A 23215-nucleotide genomic window follows, 5' to 3' on the forward strand; every position below is an offset into this window, starting at 1 on the left:
AATTTATTCACTTTTTTTTTTTTCCCAAAGCACTGTACAGTTTCTGCAGAGTGTAGTCACAAACTCACAGACAAGCAGCAATGACAATAATTCCTTAGGGAAAATAAAGTCAAAGGAGGAAATTGCAGTTAGCACTGAAAATGGCTGGTGCCTTTTATCTCTTCTGGGAGCACCCAGCTCCTGCGACAGCTCCATTTCCTATACTCACACGCTCCCTTACTGACTGGCAAGTTAATGGCTCCAGTAGTGCGCAGCAGCCCCAGGAGGTCACAGTTAGAGGCGCAGATGCGAAGTGACCTCAGCCCAGCAGCGCTGCTCTCCAGGAGGACACTCCAACACCAGGACAGCAGGAACTTGACCTAGACACTGTGGGGCGGGCAGTGCCAGTGCTCAGCAGGTGATGTTCCCAGTGACCTGCACTGCTGCGTAGACAGCTGCACAGCTGGAGATTTTTCAGATCATGGATTTAAACAATACACTTCCAAGTATGACTGTATTTAACTTTATGGGAAGAGAAATTGACCCTTTCAGAAATCAAGAGTTAGAGAAAAATACTATTTAAATAAAAGTTCACTTTCACTTACGTAAAAGTTAACTTGACTTATGGAAGACAGAACTTTCCGAACAGCTGAACACAAACTATAAAACCCAGCCCTGCACACAGCAACAGATCAAAAATTAAATACAGAAGTCATTCTTGTGTTTCTATAATCATCATGACTTCACACATTTTACACACAAAACTTCATAAGCTGGGAAGGAAGAAGAAAAAAAGATAACACAATTGTTGCATCAGTTTTTAGTTCTTCAGATGCAATCAGAAATTATGCTTTGAGATTAGAAGTTCACATGGCAGGGGAGGGGGATAAAAAGAAAAATCTGCCTCCCACACTCCCCAGACTTTAAGAATTTCAGCTCACCCCAACAAAATGTTCACATCAGTAACAATTCTTAATCTATCAGTATCTCTGACCTGATTTAAAAACAAAATATCTCCAAACTTCTCATTTATGTTAAAGAATAGGTACTTGGTCATTTTTCTTTTTTGTATTTTGGTCCTTTCTAAATGTAGCCTTACTTTAATGGGAGAAACAAGTGGCAAACTCCAGAATGCCTGAAAGTCAGGAGATAATTCTGATGTGCTAAAAACGTTTTTGGAGAGCTTCATTTAGGCAATGCTTATACAATCCTATGGGACAAAGCACAGGATTTTTCACCCAAATGATTTTCTTCCTCCTCTTGCAAAGCAAATGTCATCTTCAGCAAAAGACTCTCCTGCATTAAGCTTTAATTTGTAGGCAAAATCAAGATAATATCTAATTTCTCAGGTACTGAGAAGGTGGCTGTAAACTCTCTATCCCACTTTTGGTCTACTAGATTACTGTTTCACATAATATTTTAAGTGTTTTATGTGGCAGCATCTGCTGATAGGAGAAACACCATCAAGCTAAATGGTTGTTCTGACAATAAGCATGAACGTGTCATTTTTATAATGTAGAAGAGATGTTTACTCAAAAGGCAGCTAGGCAGAACTAGTAAACCAAAATATATCAGTTTTATTACCAACAGTTTTCCTTTCAACATTTCCTGCTTTTCTTTCCAAATTCCAATTAAATATGATTACAATTGCCTTGCGAAGTTTTCTGGAAAAGAACAGGGGTGACAACTACTGCTCAGAAAGTTTTATTTTCCTCCCAATTTGGACATGCACACAGATATTTGGGTTGTTAGCTCAGCTCATCTGTATTATTCCCTTTCTTGGGTCTGAATTTAATATTGATATAACTATTTATTTAAATGGCATTGTGTTCACTTATAAAAAGATAACACCTTTCAAATTAGATACTAAAGTTATCAAAAACTCTTAAAGACAACTGATTTTGGTAAGTAATTTGTCATTTTTATTTTCAGGAACACCCAAATAAGGCCTTTTCATAACCGCTCATGCAACTTTATAGGCACCTGTACCAGGGGATCATGCAGCACTCCCTATGCTTTAAAAGACTTTATATAGACAATATTTCATTATATTGCTTATGCAAATAAGAGATAAAAACTGTAAAAATACGTTAAAAAAAAAAAAAAACAACAACATTGTAAAAACTGTATTTAGTATGAGGATACACAAAAAAATCTGGTTGCCTCTTAAAAAAGAAGTGACACTAAGAATGCAAGTACAAGTTATTGTCATGCTGCCCCTAAGAACGATTCACACATCTGTTTATCTGTTAATGACAGATAAAACATGTGCAAAATACTAACAGCTTACCTAGTGTCAAAGGGGTACTTTCTTCATCAATTTAAACATAAAAAGAACAGGACATACTTTCTTTAGTCTGTATACATTTCACTGATCTTTACTGTTGTCAAGTGCCAACGTTAACTTCCAAGCCTATTTCCAATGTCACATCCAAACACTCGAATTGTTCTGCACCCAGACGGATTTTGTTGGAAAGTAAGAGCTGGGTTTGTCCTGATAACTGGGGAGGGCAAATTTCACAGATGTGCTAGGAAGACTGGCTTGTTTTATATATACATAAGACTAAAATAATTTAACTTCACCTTAATTTTAGCTTTGTTCACTAAAATCTGTTCTACAGTCTTTTTCAAAATGCATCTATCTCAGAATTTTCCCTTTCTGCACATTATTCATTCTTGCATCTTTTTACCACCTCTCTAGGAAAAATACCCATAATGGACTTCATGGAAACGTTCACATTTTCTGGGAGAACTACTGCAAGATATCCTATCAGTCCTGACCTAACCACTTATTTAATTTTTACTTTGGTCCTTCATCAATGTAAAGAAAAATAGTAAATCAGTTAATGTCTTAAATCAGTGGAATGGGCACATCTTCAAATTATGAAATATGCAATCAACCAAGATTAAAGACAGAAATCTTACATTCATTAGACAGTGACTTTTAAACATTTTGCTAGCAAATTAAGAGTTTTAAATTCCCAAAAGCTTCATCTGATTCATACACTTTTTCAAAACAGTTACAGTTATTTTCCAGAATAGCTATTACGAAAACAAAAAACAAACACTAGAAGGATTTTTAATTTCCCTACAAAAGGGAAAAGCACAACGACTGGCATTTTCTCTCTCCTTATAAATTTACTACTGTTTTCTCAGAATTTCAACCTTTCTGCCAAATTTTAATCTACTCATTCTCTCACTCTACCCCAACTAGCACCATCGACTTCCAAACAACCTTTTATTACAGGCATTAAACCATATGCCCATTTCTAAAACACTGTTCTTCAAGTCAGAAGTATGTCAAGCACTACTAACTCAGGCAAGGCTCTTCCCGAAACAGATGCATTTTGCTTGATTGAAGAAGGTAAGAGGGTAGGATCTTTCAGTAAAGGTAACTCCACTCCCATACCTCTCTTTCCTTCCAGCACCTGATCCAGGTCTCTATTGCAGTTCATTCTCATACCAAAGAAACTCCACCAAGGGAAACATACTGGTATACTGGCTCAAAAAACAAACAAACAAAAAACAACACTGCTCATCTCAAAAGCATGGCTGGGGAAGCAATTCACAAAGCTTGGATAAGACCAGAAAACCTAATCAAACCTGTTGTTGCTTTTGAATCAGGAGGTGCTGGTTAACACAGGGCAGCAGAGGAAGCGCATATGTCACATCTGATGGGTCTTAAGAGCCCTGCACATGAATTAGTTCGCTAATTGGAACTAAGGAAATAACTTCCAGAAAACAGTAAAACAGTTCATAAAAGCATCTGTGAACAAGTGGCAGGACTAATAAAATGTAAAATAAATACTGCATTAAGTAACTAGTCTTTCTTGTATTACTAATCAATTAACCAAGTCTCTGTATACAATGGAAACTAAGACAAAGTAAATCGTAATCACAAAGTAAATTGTAATCATAAATTAAGATGACCAGAGAACAGGCAGATGATAGTGCAGGTAAAATGACCAAGATAGACAGCCTACCTCCAGATGAAGCATTACAGCAGAAACACTAACGAGAGGAAAGATTAGAAGGAGGGAACAGGGCCTGGTGCTAAAACCACACAGAGGACAAACACGTTACTCACCTGAACATAAAGCTCCCTGAGTTCAAATTGAAATTTCTTGGGATCTGTGGTTATCGTCACTGGACCAATTTCTGGGATAAAAAATAAAAATAATAAAAAAAAAGGAAAACATAACATGAAGAAGACAGAAAGCTATCAAAAGAATTTCAGCTTAAGAGTTAATGTTTTTTCAAACTGATAAAAATTTGACAATAAGAAAAGAAAGAATATTTAACAGCAGAAACGAAGGACTTGATAAAGATATATCCCACACTGCAATTTGTAATTCCAAACCTAGTAATGCTACCATCATTCCAGCATTGCTGACTTGTAAGTGTCTTAAGGATTTATAGGTACATATGATGTGCTGTGTTGTTTCTCTCACATACATTTATTTTTGACCCATCATTTCACTGCTCTCAGGAAACACAAGGGAACAAAACCCCACAAAACAAAGGTGGCAGCACCAGAAAATCATGTATTTTATCTATACAACTCTTTCTGAAAAACACAAAGGAGAGGCTACCTGAAAAAACTACCCAGCAGCAGTTGCCATTAAGAACTCTGGAAGCATCAGCTTTACTCATGGTGTTTGCCATGTCATTGTATGCTGAGCAATGGCATGGCACCATCCAAATGAAGCCAGCCCAGTCGGCACAGAACAGCAGCACGTGTCTGAGAGCTCCACAAGCACACTAGCTGCACCACTAGCCTCCCTCTGCTGCTCAACAATTGCCTTCCTAATTGGTATCAAATGTGATTGTAGGCAGCTGTTTTCCTGAGGCTGCTATTTCCAGACAGTTTACCTCAATCTAACTTGGCACCCCCACAGTCCATGCACTGCCTGCCCCAGGCTCACATTCCTGCTGCTCCCAGCACAGAGACGGGGCAGGGCACTCATCTAGCTCGGCAAGCTGGTTCACGGCACTGAGCCAAGCACAAATAAGTAAGCACATCGGCAAGAGACAAAAATTGATTTCCACTAGCTTAGTGCCCCAAGCCACCTCATAAAGAGATCAGCTGAGTACCAGCACACAAAGCGGGATACGATTACGCAGTCAGGATGAAAGAAAAGCATGAGACTGCCATGGTGCCAATTTAATTCAGCTGCAGCTTGCATAGAAGTGCTGCCTCAGCAGACCATGCAGTGCTTTCCAAGCTCTATAAACATTAACATGTACTTATCATCCATGTAATCTAGACATTTGTCTTTTTTGAACAGTCCAAAGTTTTATTTCACTGGAGTTTCAACAACAGCCATCCCTAAAGTCGACTACAATCACACTTGAGTTTGCTTGAGGGGCTGTATTTATGCATGCCTTAGCTGAATGTAGGCTTTAAATTTGGTTAAAAGTCACTCATTAGATCACAGAAAAGCTCTCCTAGTATATTAAAGTGTCTTGAGGGTTTGTTGTATGGCCTTGATTCGAGCCATTTCTCTGTGAGTGTTACTTATTACCCGAGTCAAAATGCTACGCTACCACCAGAAGAGCCGTTCCAAGGACTCAGGCACAGAGCTCTGAAGTTATTGCCTAAAGTGACTAGGAAAATTAAACGAGTATTGACATTTTAAAGAAAATGTAAAGCACTGAAGAAGCTTACAGGGTGGAGTGTAGCTGCACTACCTAATAATTCCCTAGGCCCCTAACCTTAGATGTCACTACCACTGGGGGCACCTAGTGTGCTGACTAAGGAACAGCATGGAGCGTAGAGGGAGTGGAGACACCGCGGCTAGGCTCTGTGACAAGAGGGGGAATCAATTGTTCTTGTGCACACTGGGATTGGTAGGCTGCACATTTGCTACCCTGAGACAATGGCCTGTCATAGTTTTGACAAGATGCTGTGCTCTCGTGAATTTTGTTCATTATAATATCATTATAATACCAAAACACACCTCCATCCCAAAAGCCACCCGCCTCCAGGTGCAACCACCCCTCACTGTGCATGCGCTCTGAATGTCTCGGAGCCTGTACCTTTAAATGAAAGCGAGAAAACTTTTTACCAATCATAAGCAAGATATATGCGACTAGAGTCACTCAAGCTCCACCTAAAAGATAGAGAACAATATAAGCTGGCTTATAAGAGAGAGGAGATGTTGGGGAAGACATTGTTGTGACTTCTGGGATCATTCGATGGGCTGAGCCTCTCTTCCCCCACATTGGGACACGATGGGGTAAGATTTGAACACTTGGCTATACCAGGCGTTTCTGCAGAAACTTAGAAATCTCTATAGAGTCTTTGTGCCTTTTAACAGGTTAATAGCCAGGCTATGTACCTGTGTATTTCATGCATGCCAGCCTGCTTTTGCAGACAGTGAATTTATTGCTGGCAATCCAAAGAACCTCTGTAGCTGCAGCTGTAATAAAGTGCACTTCACTGCATTGTTCCTAGCCATGATAGTTCTCCTTGAACGCAACTAGAGTGAGGGCATGCTATGTTGCTGGTGAATCCGCAACTGTGATAGTTCAGTACCCCAAATTTGCTCGGCCCCATAACAGTTAATCAGCTACACCCCTTCACACAAGCTCCTCCTGCTGCTACTCAGCCTGGTACCACATTACAGGCATATGCCTGTACTAAAGCTATCTCTGAAGTGTTTTGCTTAGCTTCTGTCCCCTGCCAGCCATTGTTCTGAAGCACAGAACTGAGTGGGTTTTATACATGTAGTAAAACCACAAGCTCCATTATGTCCCAGCAGTCTAGGGATTACATTTTTCAATTCTAGAGCAGTAAATCCTTTGGAAAGGCTTTCTTTCCCTATAAAATAAAGATCTGAAAAGTAACGTTACTTCAGCTAAGTTAAAACAGCCCATCCAGCTTAGATGGGAGGAGAACGTTGCCTCTTGCTCTGCAGGCAGCCAGGGCTCACTCCAGCAGCGTGCAGACGCCAAGCAGGGCCCTAGTCAGCATGCCGCAGGATCACTGCAAGGCACTGGCTGCCCTCTGGTCTGCTCTCAGCAAAGAGCAGATCTTTGGGATGGCACCTAGCTCCGAGCTCAGAACGGGACCTCAGGACAGGAGGTCAGGAAGGGAACCCAGGCTAGGCAACGTCGAGCAAGGAGCTTTGTCAGGAAAGACCCGAGACGCTCTTGAGAGCTGGACAGAGCACAGATATCCCCGAGCAGCTCTGCAGTGGGGGCAAGCAAGACCCCAGGCACAAGTGAATGGGCTCCTTCATTCCTGGAGAGATGCTGGACTCCTCTGAGGGAGGAACAGCAGCAACACAAGTGACAGAGCCCCAGAGCAAGACCGCAACCGAGCCTCCCAGCACTAGCTGTTAAGAGGGACGTCAAGATACCTCCGCCTGCAGTAAAGTACTCTAGGCAGGCCGGCAGCCACAGGCCAATACAAGACCAAACAGTCACAGGCCCAGAAGGCATTTGAAAAGGCAACACCAACCATCTCCAGACTGGTGTCACCTCACTGCCCTCACGATCTGATGGCACAGTTACGGGGAGGTTATTCAGTGCCCCCCACACGTAACTTATGGGACCACCGCTCTAGGTATAACAGGTGCTGTGACTGGCTCTCACTACCTGAATGCCCACTGGCCTGTACCAAAAACACAGCACCAACTGTTTTCAAACACTACCATGCCTCCATCAAGCGTGCGTGACATGCATGCCCTAAGGGCTGAACCAGCCTCCACCGAGCTTTCCTTGCCCTTGTTCTGCTACTCCCCAGCTGCAACCCAACAGGACCATTTCCCCAGTGCAGATGAAGATGGGCCTTCAACGCACTCCAAAGAGGAACAACTTCCAAAAAGGACTTGAAGAAAGAATGGTAACTCCTCTCATGTAGTACCATAGAATTCTTACAGACTGTCAAAGGAGCAAGACAGTAAGGTCTCTGGAACTTGAAGTCCAAATCACGTTACAGCTGTCAGGCCAGACATGGCTCCATGGAACAAACGAGCAGAGGCAGGTCAGAGAGGCAATGCAATCAAGACACTACTGCTAAAGTACAGTGATGTAAAAGAATGACAGGCCACAGTGGGGAATTGTTCCTGGCACTTCAAAAGATGCTGCCTGTGAAGCAAGAGTGGGTGGGCAGAGCTCCTGAAGGAATTTGGAGGATTTAGCAGCTACCGTCCCACACTGTACAGGTTCACCTTGTATAAGGACTTCCACTCGAACAATATGGAAATGCTTTGTAGAATTACACTAAGATAAGACATGAAAAAAACGTATAGTCAAGTTACATAAAATAGTCAATATTATAGAAAAAGAGAAACATATCTGCATTCAGAACACTTTTTAGTGCCCTGAGAGCAGCAGTGAAAGCACAATGCTGTTCCTTTGTGCATCAGTAATAGCACACATATAGCCAACTCAGAGATCTAACTGCACATTCACCCACATCCAAAACTGCCTGAAGTCTCAACAGCTACATGCAGAAATCAAGCACACAAGTCACACATTCCTCAAATCAAGCATACATACAAATGTGAAACTCTAAATACAGAATATTTACGCTTACACTAGGTCCTGCAAACATGCCAAGAAAAAACGACACACACACATTCATATACGTATATATTTGTATTTACTTCACTAGTTCTTCACCAGATTGATAGCTGAAACACTACAACAGAATAATACATACATACAGGTGTTGCAATGCAAATCCATGTTTAGGTGCTGACATTGGAACATTTAGAACTAGTTTGTTATGGAGGTTTTCCATACTGCTTGTTACCACAAAGCTCTCCCTGGTCCTTCAGCAGTGATTATGGGAAAGGTGAAAACCCTGATACAGATACAGCAAAACAGCTTACCTTCATTAGACAGTAACTAAGTTCTCTTGTGTGGAAAGTACAACATAAATGACAGTTCTTTCAAATTGACATGGTGATCCGAGGCTTAACATCACACAGAGAACTGATAACGCAGGAGAGGAAACATTTTAAAGGAACGGTTGCATGTTGTTAAACAAAGACTGGACTTTCTAAATCAACATCACCAAGCTCTATGCAACCAGTACAGCATTGGAGCTTGTATTTAAGCAACCGAAAAAATGCAACAGCATAAAACTGAGTACCTGTCCATTGGATAGATATTACGAATCTCAATGCTGGGTTTTTGTGTTAAATTTGATAAAAGTTCTCTCCCTTGGAAATAAGCAAAGAGGTCCCCAGTAATGCCAAGGAACTGGCCATTCTGAAAGGCTCTGATGCTCTTCCATGACTTTCTGCCACATCTCAAATGACTGCTTCTTTATATACATGCCAAACAGCAAACACATTTGGACAGCCACAAACGACCCACAGACACACAGTCGCTCATAATTATTGCTGAGGGTGTTCGTAGATTTGGCTCTCCCTTAATCCTGACCATGCAAGACATCTGCTCTATATAGCTGGTTTGGAGATCTGGATGCATTAGAATTTAGCAGAGAAAAACTGCAGCCATTTACCTACCTCTAATCCATTCAGAATACTGAATTTGTTTGTTCTAGAAGGAAAAAAACACAACCACCACCTCTAATTGGTGCTTAGCAGCCAAATGGATTTCGGCAGAGAAGCCAAATCCTGCAGAACACTTTCACCCACAGAATTCCTTCTTCTAATTCCGAGCAGGGACATTGTTCTTATATATCCAGCATTAAAAACAAGTAAATAAGCATCCAAAACAAGCAAACACAACCCCAAACCTGTGGATACCTTCCAAACAGGAAATAAACTTCAGAACTAGTACCCCATGGAGGAGGGCCAAGCACACACACAAGCAACAACAACCTGATATTTTTAATAACCAATATAATTATGACAGCCTTTTACTGCATGTTTGGCTACATCATTCCTGTTTAGCTCTATCTTTGCAATGGAGTCAAAGAGTAGTCCTCCATGGCCCAGAATTGTACAGGAAGGCTGGGCACTCCTCAAGAAGGAAATCTTTATGGCTCAGGAGTGGTCTCTCCCCACATGTGCAAAGACAAGCCGGCGCAGAAGAAGACTGGCCTGGCTGAACAGAGTTGTGGCTAGAGCTTAGGGGAAAAAAAAAAGAGAAAAAAAGAAAAGAAAAAAAAGAGGGTTTATGATTTTTGGAAAAGAGGGCAGGCCACTCAGGAGGACTGTAAGGATGTTGTAAGGATGTTCAGGGACAAAATTAGAAAGGCCAAAGCTCATCTGGAGCTCAGTCTGGCTACCCAGCCCTCTTTACCACTCGTGAGATGCCTTCAGAAATCTTTCACAGCAAGTTTCTTCTCTTTTCCAATACTGGAGCAAGATGTCACAGCTGCAACTACAGAGAAAATATTTCTCGTTGCAATCTTTCAAATTATAGTGAACCTTTTTATTTCTCAAACAGCTGTATTATGACAGAACCAGATGAATTAGTGTTTTCAACATTACTGCAATTAAAACACTGCTCCAGTTTTAACCAATTCCAAATTTCCTTAGTAGACCACTCAATGCAAGCATCTGACTGAACACCTAAGTTAGGCTAAGCAATGCTAACCACCACCTATAGGGAAAAAAAAAAAAAAAAAAAAAAAGCCTTACAGCCCTGTGCTTCATCCTCTGTAGCAAAGGACCCCTCAACTCACAGTGAAGCTGTGAGCTATGCAGACACCTCACTGAAGCCTTCCTGCAGCGCAAGCAATAACTCTGGGGGTGCTGCCCACCTCCACCACCACCACCACCCACTCCCCCCAGGCTAATGCAAGCCCCACTGGCAGCATCCCCCCAGGGAACTTGAGGGGTGCTGGAGTCAGCCAGGATGCTCAGCCCTAGTGTGTGCTACTGGCTATTTAGTTTCTTCCTAATGATATTCCCTCACAACTCGGTCACTTTCACTTTCAGGCTCTAAGCTGGGTATAATTATATTAATGTTTAGAAAGCCCAAGAACTGCAGTGAGCAACTTCTGCCAGATTCTTAACCAAAGAGAAAAGAAGCCAAACCAACCCAGCAACCTCATGTTCCTTTAACACGCTTTTTTTTTTTTTTTTTAATAACTTTCAGTCTCATGACTTATGACTATTGACTTTAACATGCAGCTTCAACTTAAGACTGGAAGGGGTCTGTCTGCACAGGAGCCTTTCCTCCTGTCACTGGCCATCCGTACAAAACCCATGCAGACCATCCAGACAAAGAGCAAATCACTGCCAAGCAGCCTAGCATGAAGGCTTGCCGAAGGTCCGTTCTCAGGTCACTGCTGGACACAGTCACCACCCTCATCCATCTAATTCTCCAGCAGTTACCTCAGGGCAAATGGCCAAAGCATGGATGAATCCTAGAGACCAAAGGTATAAGATTTTGCTAAAAATCTGCCTTAAGTTATTAATTATTAGTATCTATTATATTTCTCATTCTTATAACATCTAAGAGCCTTATGTTGTTTTTTATTTGATAAAGAAAAAAAACAATGGTAAAAAAATGACACTATACATGCTTATATTTCTTGGAAAAGGAAAGCCAGCTTGGGGATTTCCAGTGAAGAAAATCTTTCATCTACTACAGCCAGCACTAAATTCAGCTTACGGGTCAAGAGTGTCATTTTCTACAAGTTATTTACCAAATGCAATAACCAATAATAAAAAATAGGTGCTTGTTTGCCTAGCACAGTAGCAAGCCTATTGTTAACTTCTCTAAGAACTACAGAAATAAAATAGGATATGCAGAATAGCCTCATTGTCTACAGAAACAGTTAAAATAAATGTTTTCTACAAATTCCCTGTGAATGATGCAGAAAACAGCCTTACAGCTTCTCCAGTCCCTAGCACGGGTGGCACCACATCGCACTCATTATGGACCCACCCACAGAAGACCTATTTCCTCAGGCTAGAAATAAGAAAAAGAATGCCTGAATTAAGTAGGTCTCCAGGATGATTTTTGTTCCAAGAAAACAATGCACTTGAACATCCCCTCTGGTTCCACTGTTAGGGGAGATTTTTGTCTACTGCTGGTGCACAAATACCAGGCAAGGAGACCAGAAACCTTGACACTGTGTGGTTAGAATTCAAAGCAATGCCAGAGGCTGTTACCCATCCCAAACATAAGGAGACTGACACAAGGCAAGGTTTTTCATTCTGGAGACAACAGACCTTTCTGAGTGCTGGCACCTGCAGGGGACCCACCTTCCTGCCCCGTCCCCTGGCAGCTCCAACAGCCCCCCAGGTCCCTCCTCACCAGGGCCGGCAGCCAGCATTTCTGAAGCGACTCTGGCCATCTCCAGCCAGCTGTCAGTGGACAATTGCCCACACTACAGAACACACAGCCACAGCTGGCAACCCCTGGGAGAAGCCAAGGGACAAGAAGAGCCACCGGGATTACAGAGCCTCAGCCAGGTGGTCCTCCGCGTGCAGGCCTGCAGCTACCCCAGGGACCCAAGCCTGTACACAACTGCTGCCCGTGCTCATACGCATCTCCTCCGTGCAGGAAGTCTTTTGGTTTTAGGCTTCTTAGCCTAAGAGTACACAAGTTTGTGATGCTTCTTTTCTTGTCTAATAACAAATCACCAGCAGACGAGGAAAATGCATTTGTTGACTCTATACAGCACGCAAGCATTGCCAAGCTGCTTTGCTTCCTTCAGCCCTACAGTAAGGGATAAACAGCTGATAAGAGCTGCAACCGCCGCTTCCTTACCGCGCAGCAGGGGAGCAGCAAGCGTTTACTGAAGCTTGCCCACGCTTGTAGCTCCCAGGGAACATCTGAGAAGGTCATCAGATTACTTTCTGCTTGTGTTTATTTCCCTTGTTAACAACAATCTGAACTGAGTAAAATTCAGTTCATAACACTCTTTAAATTCTTTCTCCAGACTGAACTCCAGTTCAGTCCAGGTCTATTTCTGTCTCTTCTCTGTGTCTGTGTATTTTGGCAATACTCCTTCAACACTTGTAACAGTGCTGGATAAAGAGCTTACACTGAAGGATAAGGCAGGAATGAATGTAACTACAAATTTTACAGTCCTATTTTGTGATTAACAATCATAACATGTTGAAGTCAAATCAAATTGTCTTTAAAACTCAACTTTTAAATCTCAATTTACACTTGGCGTTAGGTTACAGGGCTCACTTATTTGCTGCAGCATCCTGCAAAGCTCTGTGTCAAGCTGCTGCCCATGCAGCTGCTGGCCGGGACCCTCCGAGCTCTGCTGCCAGCAGGCTCCGCAAGTTTCCCCAATGGCTCTGTCTGCGCTCACCTCTGCTTCCCACCACATTCCCTGAACGCATCCCAAGACAGTAGGGGTCCATAGGCTGAGTGACAAAAAAGAAAGTCATGCCTTATTTTTCCAGAGTCAATTAATTCAATTACAAGGTCTTAATTAAGAGCCTGTTCTGCTTGAATAATTATATTCACCAATTAGTTTGCTCAAAGAGACTTGGAAGATCCTTGGAGAGCGCTACCTTACTCAAGGCCAGGTCAGCTTTTTGATCAGACGCACAACCAGAACCAAACAACTGGCTCACGCTGGAACTGCAGCCACATGGCTTTCATGAAGGATAGGGGATAACTAACAACCTTAATGATTCTATACGGTTAAAAAATATAGCTTAAAAAGATATCACAGATGTAACAGTGCCATACTTAAATGGCTCCATTGGGGTTTCTTTGCCCACAGAAGGTTAAGTGATGTGGGACAAGGCAGAACAGCACATGACTGACCTAATTCAGATGCCAGACACAATCCTTGAAAAGTTATTTAAATAAGTTGTTTTCTTGCACTCCTGGCAATTGCACGTGCACTTTCTTGCACTCTTGCAATTTTCTTGCATTCTTGGCAATTATCTGCAAGCCACACAATTAGCCAATCAGCCCTAAGGAGAAAAGATGATGAGACTATAACCACAGACCTAACTATCCTTGCATAATTAAAACAAAACTAAGTTTTCCTCAGTTTTCATACCAAGCCACCGGTTTCTCAAAAGAACACACACACAGAAGATTTCTGACAGAAAATTCTAGGAGAATGAAAACAATGTTCCATGCCATGAGGCCTTGCACATGCGTATATGTGCATTTCTGTGCTATAAAATGTTTTATGATGTATCCAATTGCCATCTTTTGAGAATGGATATTTCCAAGCATAACAAAAATAAAGTACTGAGACCAGCTGCTAGGAAAGAAGTTGCTACACTCAGTACATGGCTCCTTGTATTCTGCATATGGATTTACTCTGTACCAAAAGTCTCCTTTTTTTTTTTTTATATACTATCAAAAAAGCATCTGTATTCAAGTCAATGACAAAGTTTTTCTTGATTTCAATTAGAACTGACCCATGCTCCCAGTAAGTCTTACACCAGATAATTAATGGCTAAAGGATTACCAACGTAAAACCATTAGAAACCCACTGTTCCCTTTCAGCCATTATAACTGTAAACTCAAATCCTCATACCTCATTTTAAGTAAATGTCCACTTCACAAAACTAATCCATCTGCAGCTGGCAGCACATGCAATTTTATGGCAAATAATGCTGTCTGTATACACTGCTCATTCACTCTGACAACACCCAGTTGTTAGCACTACCCCCAGGGCTCTAACCATGGTTCAGCACTGCCTCAAATACAGCCGTGAACAAAGGAGCAACAAGGAAGTGACAATTTGCTTAAGTTAAAGCATCTATTTAAAGATGTTTGATAAGGGCCAGTAACTGGTGTGTCTCATTAAAAGCAACTTTTTTGTCCTTTTTAAAATCTACTATGAAGATAGAAGACTTTGTAGATATTTTATTTCTATTTCTACTTACAGACACCACTCATTATTCCTGGCAAGGCTCTATTGCACAAGAAAGTGATTGGGAAAAAGCTGCAGAAAACACCTGCAAAACTCCTCATCTGACAAAGCCAATCTGTGGAAAAAAAAAAAAAAAAAAAAAAAAAAAAAGGATTCTGAAACATTTTAGGTCTATTTTTGAAAAGATGAGGTTTGGATTGAAGCAGTGATTTGAAAAGAAAGATATAGCAAGTTTTTGAAGGCCAGCTAAATCTCTCAAAACCCTTACTAGAGCACTGCTTATTTTGGTAGCTGATAAGTCAGATGGAAGCAGTTCTCTCTCATCCCTTTGCTTTTGCCCGTATCATTTGCAATTGTGTAATTTTCTAAAAAGCACCAACAAAAACAATTTTAAGCAGCAGAAATCATTCAGGAAGGAATAAACTTACTGCAGAATTACACACAAGGAAGCCTGAGAAACTTCAATGGCCACCACAAACCCAGGGAAGGATTTGCACAGCCAGCCTGTGGAGTTCCTCCAGGGCTGCCAGAACAGCTGGGTGGTGACAACGGCCTTACGCAGCTCCTTCCTTTCTGGGCACAAACCACCAAAGGTGCCTCATGGTGTGGTTTCTTCTTCCTCTCACCGCTCACACTCAGAGCAGCTGACCAGCCACGTCCTGACACTCACAATCCTCCTCGCTTTAGCTGCTAGGAGCCATTTCACAGCTGTGCAGAAAAGGAGTGAAACTTCTGCCACCTCGGTGGAAGAGCATTTATTTAATCCTTTTAATTTGAGGGAGGAATCAAAAAAGCAGAGCTTGTCCCCCAAGTAGTCATGCAATTAATGTCTAAGAGCATTTGTTAAATAAATCCTGTTGTGTAGAAGTCTCCCATCCTGACCACAGAATCATAGAATATCTGAGTTAGAAGAAACCCACAAGGATCATCAAGTCCAACTCATGGGTCCCCCAAGGACCACCCAAATACCAGGCCCTGTGCCTGAATGCATTCTCCAAACGCTCCTTGAACTCCAGCAGCTTGGTGCCATGACCACTGCCCTGAAAAGCGTGTCCCAGTGCCCCACCACCTCTCAGCAGTCTATCCCTACAGTCCTCTTTCAGGTCATTCATGTTTACTGACCATTGGGGAAAGAAAACCTGCAAATTCCCTGACCTTATGTACGTGCCACGGCATGTAAACAATCTTCCACTTCAAATCCAATTCTCTGCTGACAGTCATTTGGGCTATTGAATTGAGACCTCAGACAGTAAAACACTATCATGTAACAACATAGATTTTTAAAATCTAATAAGGCTAGAAAAGAACCAAACCTGGAAGTCTCGGGCATTTGTCAGAAAGCTGTTTGAGCTTGCTTGGCCAGCTGTGGAACACAGCAGTTTCATCACCAACTGCACAGGCATGTGTGCAGTGCAAACTGCACTTGCAAGCCACCTCAGGGTAAGAAAGCCCCACTCATTAGTCCCTGTCCTAAAACTTGATTTGTCACTTTCTTGTCCATTCTGCAGGCTCTACCTAAAATCATTTGGGCTTGAGCAGCTTTTGAAGCAGACGATGCTGCCCTACCAAGCCAAAGGACATCTCTATGGAAAAGACGTAAGCAAAACAGTTTTGTACATTGTACGGGTTAAAGCTGAATCAGGTCTGGGACTCCACTGCCAAACACACAGTACTACCAGTTAGTTACTTCTGAGCAGGCAAAGCAGCACACTTCCTTTTCTACTAGCTCTCCTATGCACGCAGTAACTCCGGGCAGCTCATTACAGCAAGATTCATGAACACTTAACTGGTTGGCTACAAATCCATCCAGATTTACCACGCTTATCCAAGCAGCGTGGCTCATCATGCCAGCAGGATCCCACTCAGGTTCTGCGCAGATTTCTGTCACCCCTTCACGGTGTCACAGTGCCCTGCCCACAAGAACAGGACACGGCACATCCACGGGGGGATGCCCCAGCAGAGCAGGGGATTGATGCCTGTAGGGGAGCCGTTGCTTGGCTTCGGGAGAAGAAAGAGGAAGATAGTGAGAATACATTTGCTCTTCTTATAAATGAAGTCTCAACTCAATCAGAATTAAGTAATATTTATAAAAGGAATATTTATAAAAGGTATAAAAGGCAAGTAAACAGTGCTGGGTGTGTGGGGAGTCTACGCTACACCAGCCCGCGCACACGAACATCAAACATTCTAAATATACAGAACATTGCTTTTACATACTAAACCCGACTATGCCTATACATACAAATAATCAGAAAAGGTAACAATCCTTTAAGTTCCATGACTTAACAGTCTCCATTTTCCATTCCTTTTGAACAATGTCTTGCTTTAAGTTGTCAAGCAACTCAGCCTTGAGCTTTTTCCCAGCTCCAGTGCGCCTATGTCCAGCAATTTTCAGTACGAGCTTCTCTGAGCAGTTTGCTGAGTTTGGCTGAACCTATCTTCATGAGGCGATCAATGTGCCTGCTCCCATCCTGGTCTCCGTTCTGCTAGCCTGTTCCTTTTCATTCATTCCTTCTTTCTGCTTCTTTATTGATGACGTAACTTCGTCACATTGTGTTGCCTTTTTTTTTTTTTTTTTAATCTTGAGGACAGGTTCCCCTCTTATATCCTTCTCCCCACAGCAGTTCTTTTCAAAACAACTTCTCATTGGTCAAACAACTTTGCAAATAACAGCAACTGCAAGCACCCAGAAACTTCGTGCCTTAACGACTGGAGAACAAACAACCCAAGACTGCATGGAATCTCCTGAATCACCCTTCTTAGTTCCCTCTATACTCTTTTGCATTCCTGATGGCCTCACCGTTAAGAGTCTGATGTTGTCATCAACCACGGGGCTTTACGACTCCCATGGCCACACTCCCAAATCTCCCCCTTCTTTATTAATATCAACCATTTTCTCGACATGAATTACCACTCCATATATAACAGGAAGAAAGCTTTGTGCTCTGTGTCAGTTAAACAGCCCAAACAGTTTCTTGTAAACATTATGTGTGGTAAATTCTTCCAGTTTTAAAATTCAGTAACTCTCTAAGAGTAACTATTAATTACTAGTGATTTATCATTTTGCTTCCACAGGCACACGTGCTGTGTTTCTCCAGCAGTGTGTTGAATACCTCCCGGTCTTGTTGGGCTACGTTAGACAGGAGATGGAGCTGGCAAATACCAGGATCAAGGCAATTGAGAATCCTGAGCTGATTTCTGTGTTTCAGCTGATGCCAGCAGCCTGAGCATAAATAGTGGAATTACTTAGAACAAATTATAAAAGATGAGAAAACAGAAAACAATGTTTTTGCATGAAGTATTCCTGTTTAGCTCATTGAAGTAATCCTTATGTGTTGTGGAAAAAGACTATTTTGTTTGGGGTAAAAAAGTTAACGTTCCCATATCCTCCTTCTCCCTCCTTCCCCACATCTGCTTTTTGAATTAGTTTGGAGTGTGCTTGCATTTTTAACGTGGTAAAACTCAGTGGAATTTTATAATCCACAGATAGTATTTAATTGAATAAAAATGTTTCCCTCTCGTCCCCAGCTTCCTAAAACTGTTGAGCACTCAAACCTGCATTGAGAGTGTTAAGTATGGAGTGGTAATTCATGTGGAGAAAATGGTTGATATTAATAAAGAAGGGGGAGATGTGGGAGTGTGGCCATGGGGGTCGGAAAGCCCCGTGGTTGATGACAACATCAGACTCTTAACGGTGAGGACATGAGGAATGTAAAAGAGTTTAGAGGGAACTAAGAAGGGTGATTCAGGAGACTCCATGCACAGGACATGAACAAGCACATTGATCGCCTGTTAGGTTCGGCCAAACTCAGCAAACCGCTCAGAGAAGCTCGTACTGAAAGTTGCTGGAAACAGGCGCACCGGAGCTGGGGAGAAGCTCGAGCTGAGAGAAGCGGAGCCGGGTACACAACTGCCCCTCGCTGGTAAGCAGCCGGGCATTATGGGGAGCCATACGTCCTTAGGAACAAAGACTGTCCTGGTAACCTTACAGCTTATTCTCCTTATTAACGATCAGACAGTTTATGAGCCTGAAACACGGGACCAAACTGATGTCAAGGTGTGCGACTCTGCAACTAAAAACAACAACGTTGTAGTGGGATTGCTCGGTACCTGGCGAGCAGTCTCTGAGGCCTTAAAGAGCCCTGTGGGACCGCAGTCACAAACGTGTGGTTTGCCAGACAGTGAGGGAGCTGCGGGCTCCTTTACTGATCCGACTGCTACGCCATGGGCCCCTCTGCTGCTACAGCCATCGAAGGCTTTTGCTGTTCTGCCCCCTGGTGACCTGGACGTGCCTTTTGACCCAGGCCCTATTGGCCTTGAAAAGGAGATGGATATGCTTTTCTTCGATCCGGGAAGAACGGGATACATAGGGCCCGAAGGCTGAGTTGCGTGGCAACTTAAAGCAAGAGATATTGCTCAAAAGGAATGGAAAATGGAGACTGTTAAGTCATGGAACTTAAAGGATTGTTACCTTTTCTGATTATTTGTATGTATAGGCATAGTCGGGTTTAGTATGTAAAAGCAATGTTCTGTATATTTAGAATGTTTGATGTTCGTGTGCGCGGGCTGGTGTAGCGTAGACTCCCCACACACCCAGCACTGTTTACTTGCCTTTTATAAATATTACTAAATTCAGATTGAGTTGAGACTTTATTTATAACATTCCTTTGCAAGAATTCAGATTTGGGGATGCCATCAAGCACCCTCCATAGGGCAACAAAAGATGATCCTCCTCCAGACACAACATAATGCTGAGAAAGCCCCACTCTGTGAGTGGGAGGGTGCTCTAATGCACCCTCTGACAATTCAGGCCAGGATACTTTAACTAGGACCTGCTCCAATGCTGGAGTCAGCCCAAGGGAAAGGTGGGTGCTGGCTTCCAAACAACAGCTGCCACATACCAGGACTGGGGGTGCCACTGGCAAGTAGCAGAGTGCTCTCGGTGCAGCCTAAAACTTCTGTCACCCTCTGGAATTTTCTCATACCAGCCACAAGGCTTCCACCACCAAGGGCCTGAGAAAAGGGAGTCAACATCTGGCCCACAGTGCAGACCTTTCTAAGGAGAAAGCACAGCTATCCGAGCTGATGGCTGCGCTACCGCTGCTCTGGGCTTCTCCCTTACACATTATCTCTTGCCTTCAAAAGAAGGTTTGAGATTAGATAAAAATTCAAAATCATGAGAAAAAAAAAAAAAACACACAGCTATGAATGGCACTCCCAAAGCAACCCAGAGGTCCCCCACACAGTAACAGTCAGGCTAAAGTGCCTGACGAACTCTAAGTTACTGTCTGTGTACAGAATCAAGGAGCTGTCTGTTTCTACGAACTGCCCATCCGTATGCTGATGGTGCAGACTGCAGCTACCTGGAATGCAGGAGAGATTCAGGTACAGGCATGAATATTGATTCAGGCTTTCCATGAAGTTCAGGTTCAGGTTTCTGCAGTGTAAATTGCCACCCAAACTATTAAGATCGTATAATTCAAGTTCAATCACTTGCTCTGCCAAAGATTCTCTTTGTAGCCTGAGGCAAACCCTTAGGGCCTCATTCAGGAAAACACTTAAGCATATGAAAAAAATGCATCAAAATCAACAGAATATATCCAAAACCATTTGTATGTGTTTTGACACAGACTTAGCTCCTTTCTGCCCACTGTCTCCAAATCATGAGAGAAGGGGTGCTGCTCTTCTCTTGTCCTTGCTTTACCACCATAGTTAAGAGCAGGATACTCTGGACAGGACTATACATGATCAAATGAAGGTCAAGACACTGTAACAGTATCACAGAATCATCTAGATTGGAAGAGACCTCCAAGATCACCTAGTCCAACCTCTGACCTAACACTAACCAGCCCCCCACTAAACCACATCACTAAGCTTTACATCTAAACGTAGAGCAGCTTAGTTACAGTAGAAGCCCAACTGTAAAGCCATTCATACCAGTGCTATGATCACATGGACCAAGACCCCAGTGGAAAAGACAAGCTACATACAAACTGATAAAAACCACCCAAGCATCCAATCTTAATAGCAAACCCAACAGAATAACCCCAATGAAGCTCAGATGTCTCTCACACATCCCAAGTTAAAAGGCTCTGTTGCAGAGCTCAGAGTACACTTCTACAGAGCTAATGTACATGTAATGTCAGGAAATAAAAACAAAAACAGGAACAATTTAATTCATCCTGCTCTCCAAAGTCACATCTAGCATTTGCTAAGCTCTTCCAGAGGCATTATGGTGCTGATTAAGAGGAATGCCTTCAGGCACAACCTTTTTCGGAACTTCAGAGTTAACGATGCCTTTGAAATGTCACTGAGGCATACGGTTCTTTCTCAATGATAACATCGAAGGGCAGCCTATAATTTAAAACACCGCACTTCTAATTGACAAAATTGAATCAAGTAGGAAAAGCAGGATGAATGCAGATCCTATCTCAAGTACAATGAAACTTCAAACAGGGCTGAAAAAATAAGAAACAGCTGAGCTAATAAAAAGCAGACCCTGGGTAAATAATCTTTCAGCAAGTACATTTTACCTACATTGTTACTCTTGAAATTTGGGAAAGGAGGAGACAGCAAGGGCTGAAGAGGAGGTTAGAAAGGATATTTGGGAAATACGCAGTATTTAGGAAGATAGAAAAGTGGACAACCCAAGCCAGACTCTGACCTCAGTTATACTGGTGTAAATCCAGACTAATATCATTTCCTGTAAGGGAATTACTCTGCATTTACTCCACAGTAACCAAGATCAAAACCTGCTCAATGAGACAGAGGATCAAAGCGGAAAAACTGGCTTTTATATCTAGACAATGGGACATTTCATTGCCAGTAACTAAGGGCCTGTTTTAAGGCAGTGAAGCTACAGCATAAAAGGTGAGATGCACTTGAGACACCACAAATTTTGGCTGTGGACATTTATGATGTTAGACTTCAAGTGCACAAAACCTTCCCATCTCTGAACAAGTTTTACACAAATAAGAGAGTTAACTTAAAATGCACTTAGAGCTTCATACTTGGTTTCATCTCAAATCATACCCATCACGAAACGAGACCCATCCCCATGAAGTAAGCATGCAACAGACGCCTCCCTTGTGCCCTTCCCACGCCTACCCTGCAAGAATTTCTGTGCTCCCAGTTAAAACTGGGGCACGCACCCACATCGGTGGCTATGCTGAAGCCCAAAGGGCTGGAACGACCCACTTCAAAGCACTGCTGCTAGACAAGGGCAGAGCTGGAGGCCAAAGAGGAGCAGCCCTACTGCCGGCCCTCTTCCCTGGGAGGTTCAGCTTCCTGCAGCCGCTTTACTCCACACGCCGCTACCATGCTATTCCCAGGGAGTCGCTCCTTCCATGATAAAATTGCTCATTGCTTTAAAATGCCACAGAGCCAGCATACGCTGTTCTCACCTTCGTGCACTGTGGCAGCAGAATAATACTCAAGCGTTACAGCAGCAAGGCCACCTTCCCTTTCCATGCCCCAATGCCAGCCCTCGGGCAGCACACCATGAGGTTGGGAGGCAGTGCTTATGCAGGCCACAGCAGCGCCGTCAGCTCCTCACCCCACGCAACCTCCACCAGCCGCCTGCCTCTGCCTCCCGGGGCCAAGCAGCACTCCTGGGGCTTCAACTCTGGTGAGCATCAGCACAGCGATGCTGGAGATCTCCAAATTAAACCACACTGCCACTGTCTCGGTGCCACACGGGCCAAGTATCACACAGAATGATTTCGAGTGACGAAATGCAGAGCCGTTTGCCCAGCCGGCTCTTGCACACTTGCCTGAAGCCACGTGCACACCCAACCTGCTCACCTACTTACAGCCTAAGAGCTAGCTGGGACACCAGTTAAAAAGTCACAACCTCCTTGAGGGTTTAGTTACAATGCAAGTTAGTATGGGGACATAAGGGAACTCAGAGTATTCCAAGCTGTTCTAAAGCACCTCATTTTTCTTGCACAACTTTCTCCTCTTTTTCTGTTCCTCAATAAATTAGAAGTGGAAAAGCTTACTAGTTCAGTGAACTATACTGAGACCTCACTAACTAAACAAAAGGCTCTGTCCTTTGGAAAACAGATTCGGACATACCATTGTGCAGCTTAAGAGAACTCAGGAAATGTTTTAGCGATATTCAGCATCCCTAGAGACACTTAACTTCAGCTCATGAAAATACACTGGTGTCCACAGCATGAAAATTACAATGGCTTCCTGCTTACACCCCCCTAGGCCATGAATGTAATTTAAACAAGATGGCAGGGATCCAGCAGTAACCTGTGGTTGCAGATTAGAGCTGCTATCCCAAGCAAACACAGGAGGCATTTGGCTAAGGCTGCAGCTACCCAAGACATTCCTTCATTTTCACTTAATTACGCAAACCCGCCCCCACTCCCGGCACTTCAGCAGGAATTTTCCAGGCTGAAAACATGGGGTCCCATTCTGCTCTCAGCTACACCTAATTGCATACTAGTGAGGTTGCGGGAGAGCTCTACTGACTGCAATTTCTCCTCT

General features: G+C 42.9%; 1 protein-coding gene across 5 annotated transcripts in view; it reads right to left on the bottom strand.

The window, feature by feature from the left end:
* Positions 1 to 23215, bottom strand: part of HMCN1 (hemicentin 1) — a 194479-nt gene that overhangs the window by 161315 nt on the left and 9949 nt on the right. For 4 of the 5 annotated variants that reach the window (XR_011810836.1, XM_027462404.3, XM_027462405.2 and 1 more), the window contains exon 2: positions 4067 to 4137. Coding sequence is in view for 4 of the 5 variants with exons in the window: in XM_027462404.3 (XP_027318205.1) it covers positions 4067 to 4137 (71 nt within the window). In the remaining variant the exon portion in view is untranslated. Of the gene's footprint in view, positions 1 to 4066; positions 4138 to 4571; positions 4648 to 23215 lie in introns of those variants that run through there. The other variant, XM_027462403.3, reaches the window with a different exon arrangement.

The sequence above is a fragment of the Anas platyrhynchos genome, chromosome 8, assembly GCF_047663525.1.
Source record: "Anas platyrhynchos isolate ZD024472 breed Pekin duck chromosome 8, IASCAAS_PekinDuck_T2T, whole genome shotgun sequence".
Taxonomy (NCBI): Eukaryota; Metazoa; Chordata; class Aves; order Anseriformes; family Anatidae; genus Anas; species Anas platyrhynchos.